General features: G+C 34.7%; 1 protein-coding gene across 1 annotated transcript; it reads left to right on the forward strand.

Moving 5' to 3' along the window:
- The first annotated feature begins 2,828 nt into the window (after nt 1–2,828).
- On the forward strand, nt 2,829–4,424 carry LOC111712790 (uncharacterized). The gene is made up of 3 exons (XM_023487516.1): nt 2,829–2,948; nt 3,003–3,315; nt 3,805–4,424. Exons 1-3 carry the CDS (start codon nt 2,934–2,936, stop codon nt 3,972–3,974), a joined length of 498 nt encoding a protein of 165 aa, XP_023343284.1. The 5' UTR covers nt 2,829–2,933; the 3' UTR covers nt 3,975–4,424.
- The last annotated feature ends 1,977 nt before the right edge of the window (nt 4,425–6,401 follow it).

A 6,401-nucleotide genomic window follows, 5' to 3' on the forward strand; every position in this document is an offset into this window, starting at 1 on the left:
AAGGTTGTATTGACTACTCTTGACTGGGTTCCTCGACTCAACAGGCGGTTCTATACTCCTCCTCCCTCCCTCCACCCTCCTCCATCCTCCTCATGGTAGAACAGAGTCTACGCAGTCTACAGCCTCCACAAATAATAATAATAATAATAAGCGACCATATCGTCCTCATTGCTACTCAGATAAAATTTGAATGGTACCATTGTTAATTGGACATGGCACTCTGAGAATGAAAAATTACTTTAAGTTACATCTATAGTTTACATTTTTAATAGCCAATGACGAAAATATGATATGGAATCATTAATAATAATAGATATCATATAACTCTTTAATAGTTCAGAAGACTATCATTTAACAGAGAGTTAATGGTAGGTTTTCTTTTTTTGCTTTCTAATTTGTATTTACTATATAGGCTTCTAGGAGTCAGGATACCTCACACCCCTTTTTAACAACTTCAGCGTTATTGTTGTTATTCAGGCGGCCATTTTTCTTCTTAATAGTAAACAAAAAACTTTGCGGATTTTTTAGTTAACATTAATAGATTTCTATATCTAAAAAACTGTTAAATTTTCTAGGCACAATTTTCCAATTTTCACCAGCAAGAAACTTTCTCATGGGCTATGTGTGTTGCCACAAAATTTAGGTCCGATCTGTGCTAAGCAGTTTTGACGTTTACTGCAAAAAAAACAAAACAGACAAACAAGCGTAATTTATATTTAGATTTAGTATGATTTCAGGAGTAAACCATTTATTCTTTACAAAATTTCTTAATCTAACTCCGCAAGTTCACATAATATATATATATTACTGAGTAAAATATCAAGTTTCTGGCAAGGTTACCCACAAAGGATGAGACTGTAAATACGACTTGAAACTCTTAAATTATGACGATTTCAAGTTTAATTAATTCTTCTGTCTTAAAAATAGTCTGTCAATGCCTTTTTAAATGTTTTTTTTTATGAAAAATAAAATGTGGCAAATAAACAGTACAGATTCCGTAGAGTCGTCTCTTAAGGCTTTTCTTTTTTGTAGGTAATACTGACTTATCTTTGTAATATTTTAAAACCCTTCTTCTTTTTAAACATTAGGGGAGGGGGGTGTTTAGCTAAGCTGATAAATATGTTCCTTGTGCAAAGCATATGTTGTATATGTTGCCTACTCTAGAATATTCCCTCAGATTTGGGTTAAATTCATACACAGCTGTAAATATTCTTCACAGATTTATTTATTTATTAGTAATATGGAAAGTAAAATATAAATATTTATATTTCAAGTTTAAAGGAAGATCTTTTCAAATATATTATCAACCCTGCTTTACAGTGTACACTGTACAGTCGGTGTTTAATGTTTACGTTTTACTAGAGAGTAGTAGTTGTGCTATTGAGCATAGTGTATACCTGATATCACATATTATATTATAAAACTGATATCACATATTATATTATAAAACTGAGTTTCGGAATATAAATGTATGGGGTCCGTCCTAGTATAGTAAAAGCATAGAAAATTGACAAATATGTCGGAATAAATGCGATTTTTTACCATAGACAAATTAACATAGAAAAGCTCCTATAGTTATCGATTATCTTTCGCTACATTTGTATATATTTGATATTTCATACTAGTTTTGATTTTGTTTTTCAAAATAATATTTAGCTTACAACTTGTTTTCGAACATTCCTGGAAAATATGAAAATGTCGTCTTCATTACCAAAAATCCTCGTAACAGGAATAAATGTTTTTATAAGTAACTCTCAGATCATAACAATTAGAACATATTATGAAAAATCAACTATATATAAATGTGGCGAAAGATAATCGATGACTATAGGTTGTAATATCTGAATGATTTGTTTGAAATTAAATTGATATTTTTACGGTCTAAGTCTTACGTTGCAGTTTTCTCAATTTGTATGGTCGCTACGTTCTTCGGTATGAGACGTCTTTAACAATTTTCTTCTTATAGACGCAACAGATAGAAGTAAGATTAGTAGCGACCAAAAGCGCTTTTATCGCATTAAGCCTATACCCCCTTTCATTTTTCGCGAACACTCCCTTCAAACTAAGATTATTTGATTTAACACAATTCATAAATTTAAGGTTTACGACATTGGTTGGAGAAAATAGGTCATTTCCCCAGCGCAACTTTCCCAACACAATTTCCCTAGTCACACCTTCCCCGACAACAATTTCCCCAACCGCTAATTTCCCCGACACTTTATTCCCCAGTCACTAATTTCCCCTACAGCAACTTCCCCAACAGCAAATTCCCCATGCAGTAAAATCCTATCCGGCAGATTAAAAAATTCTTGTGCTGACTTAGGAACTTTTGGTCTCTCAGCAGCTTAACCAGAGAAGTACTTCTGTTCATTTCTGAGGCTTTAAGTTTACCAGAATATCAGGGTTGCAAAAATGCTGTTTTTCAATGGCGGAAGCTCTACACTTTGCAATTGCATGGTTTATATTATTATTATGGTTGTTGGAAAGTGATATGATGATCAGACTCCTTCAGTTCCAGGATGATTTAGTTTTATCCCTTAGCATTGATTGTAGGTTATACTCATTTTCACATTTGAAAAGTTGCGACTTTTTAATCTTGAAATTGTGCATTTGTTCATTGGAATAATGTTAAAAACGAAACAGTTTTATATTTTACTGCATGGGGAAATTGTTATTGGGGAAATTGCTGTTTTAACTGCATGGGGAATTTGTTGTTGAGGAAGTTGCTGTTGGGGAAATAAGTGATTGGGCACATTGTTGTTGGGGAAATTGGCTGTTGGGGAAGTCGTATTTGGAAAGTTGTGACTTGGGAAGTTGCGCTGGGGAAATTACCTAACACCGTAAGATATAGGAATTAGAAAATCATAGTTTGTGGCAAAGACTCAATTCCTTTCACGTGTAAAATTAAGGGAGAGTGCGGGTCAAACAAATTCATGTATTACTTCTGGGTAAGAAAACAAATTATTATAAATTATTATAATTAACATAACAATTTTTTTCAGGCAAGTAAAGTGGTGTTACCCTCAACCTTGGGTTTCACGATGAAATTAAACGTTCTCCTAGTCCTAGTTATCATACAAGGTAGCAGGAGCTGGTGGCTTTGGGGAGAGGAGGAGAACGAGGAAACAGCTCCGGTCTTGGACCTAGAACTGGAGTCTTCACCGTCCCAGGACTCCTCTGAATTTTCAGCTCCAGGTCCCTCTCAAACCTTTGACTCTTCTCCTGGTCTAGAAACAGCTCTGAATTTCGACAAGACGAATGTTTTCGAGATTATTGAAACAGAGGAAGAAAAAACTATCAACTTTTCCAACCCAGGTATTATAAGAATAATTTTCTATCTCAAGCTGTCAATGAAGACAAAGCTTTAATTTTGTAATCCTGTCGTAGACCTCCGATAGTTACTAATCCTGTCGTAGACCTCCGATAGTTTCTAATCCTGTCGTAGACCTCCGATAGTTTCTAATCCTGTCGTAGACCTCCGATAGTTTCTAATCCTGTCGTAGACCTTCCATATTTTATAATCCTGTCGTAAACCTTTAATATTTGAATGAATTATTTCTACCAGATAAAATACTCATAAAGATTCTCATCATCAGGTTGCAAAGATGAAGGGATTAAAAATAAGACTCTGAGTATAGTCATCAAAGAAAGTTCAGAAACCGATTAGACAATAATATTTTAAAACCCTTCTTCTTTTTAAACATTAGTTTTGAATTTAGTTGCAAAACAAGCAAATTATTTTGATAAAAATCTCTTTTTAACGAAGGTAATCTTGCATTATTGCATTGTTTTTGCTGCTTTTAGATTCCATGGTTAATATTGAACTGAAGAATGAAGAGAAATTAGCGGACGAATATAGAATTCAAGAAGAACAGTTAACTACTCCTGGGCAGTTTGTATCACATGAGGAAATCAGTCCTGATCACTTTGATGTTCATGGAGAACATAACTCAGAATATGATCATCAGGTTTAAGTATTCCATTCATTGCAAACTTTCTAGCAATAATGTGTTACTTTAAAAGAAATCTAAAAATATATTGAAAGTTGGATGGATTTTTAATTAAATAAAAGTTTAGTTTTTTCCAAACATTGAAAGTTATTTTTGCTACACGGATAACCACAAAGCATGAGACTGTGAGATTACCTGAAACTCATTTCATAAGAAGAGCCTTCAAGGTTAAATTAAGTCTTTTGTCTAACATCTTGTAACAAAGAAGTTTACGTAGGAATCGTGAATATAAGGAAACACTATAAATTCCGTACAGTCGTGGTTGAAGTCTCATTATTTGTGGGTAACCCTGTATTTCAGCTTATTTGACTGAAGTCAGCTAAATTGACAGCTGCCTTAAAGGGATCAATCACAGAGTGGCCAAATTTTAGAAGCAACCGAAGGAATTGAGTCTTTGCCACAAACTCAAATTTTTTAATGCCAATATCTTAGCAACCTGATGATGTAAACCTTTGATATTTTTAACTTAGATTGTTTTGTCTAAAAAAATTCATAGTTTGAAAAATCTAAGGTTTACAACTTTGGGTTGCAAAGATATAGGGATTAGAAAATCAGAGGTTGTGACAAAGACTTCAATTCCTTTATGAAAAAAGGTTCAATTCGAAGTACAAACAGACACGCAACTAATTCTATTATCTAATGCTATTAGGTGAAACGGCCTGCTATCTGATCAATGATATTTAGATACTTCTAATTCTTGCTTATTGCAGAATATTACATATTGGCTGAGTTTAGTTTGATTAAGTTCAGAGTAAAAACCGGGATGACAAGTAAATAAAATTACTTTAACTCTGCAATTATTTCAGATTTCATTAAAAAAAGATTTAGTATAATCAATGTATTGTAGCAGGAAAATGATGTTTTGATCTTTCCTGCGACTGTAAATAGCATTTTGTTTGTCATTATTTTTACCCTTCGTTCGCACTCAACCCCATTTTGCCTCCCCCCCACCTTTTACTGATGTTTAACGGGTTTTCTTGTTTATGTTTGGTTTCTATATTTAACCCAAGCCACGCGGAGAAATCCGTTATCCCCGAACCCGGGAGCTGGTGAGCTGGCCGGCCAGCTCACAGGGCGTGGGGTAGAATGCGAACTAAGGGTGGAGCGAAATAGAGGGAAAAAAGGCAGTTGTGATTCAGCTCCCTTGAATTAAGGTTCCCTTGAAGAATTCCCCTATTTGATGAAACTGATTTGATTAACAATATTTAGTTTGTATAAGTGAGACGATGAAAATGAAAATGTAAAATGTCTCCTGTTTGATAGATCTGATTAGATTCATAATATCTCGTTTGTATTAGTATCGTTCGATTTAAAGTTTGTATCTTTTGTATATAAATATATTGTAAGAAAAACCGACTCGTTGAATATTTGAGAAACTCAGTGCATTGCTTTATTGATTTTTATTCATATACAATAGTACAATAACAATATACTCATAGTTCCCGGGGGCAGGTACAATAACAATATAATTGTAGTTCCCAGGGGCAGGTACAATAAAAAATATACTCTTAGTTCCTGGGGGCAGGTACAATAACAATATATTCATAGTTCCCGGGGGCAGGTACAATAACAATATACTTGTAGTTCCCGTTGCAGGTACAATAACAATATACTTGTAGTTCCTGGGGGCAGGTACAATAACAATATATTCATAGTTCCTGGGGGCAGGTACAATATCAATATACTCATAGTTTCTGGGGGCAGGGACAATAACAATATACTTGTAGTTCCCGGGGGCAGGTACAATAACAATGTACTCATAGTTCCTGGGGACAGGTACAATAACAATATACTTTTAGTTCCTGGGGGCAGGTACAATAAAAATGTATTCATAGTTCCCTGGGCAGGTACAATAACAATATACTCATAGTTTCTGGGGGCAGGTACAATAATAATATACTCATAGTTCCCGGGGGCAGGTACAATAACAATATAATTGTAGTTCTCGGGGGCAGGTACAATAACAATAAACTCATAGTTCCCGGGGGCAGGTATAATAACAATATACTTGTAGTTCCCGGGGGTAGGTACAATAACAATTTACTTGTAGTTCCCGGGGGCAGGTACAATAACAATATACTTGTAGTTTTTCGGGGGTAGGTAAAATAATAATATACTTGTAGTTCCCGGGGGCAGGTACAATAACAATATACTCATAGTTCCCGGGGGCAGGTACAATAACAATATACTCATAGTTCCCGGGGGCAGGTTCAATAACATTATACTTGTAGTTCCCGGGGTCAGGTACAATAACAATATACTTTTAGTTCCTGGGGGCAGGTACAATAAAAATGTATTCATAGTTCCCAGGCAGGTACAATAACAATATACTCATAGTTTCTGGGGGCAGGTACAATAATAATATACTCATAGTTCCCGGGGGCAGGTACA

This window comes from Eurytemora carolleeae, unplaced genomic scaffold (genome assembly GCF_000591075.1).
Source record: "Eurytemora carolleeae unplaced genomic scaffold, Eaff_2.0 scaffold1305, whole genome shotgun sequence".
Lineage (NCBI taxonomy): Eukaryota > Metazoa > Arthropoda > Copepoda > Calanoida > Temoridae > Eurytemora > Eurytemora carolleeae.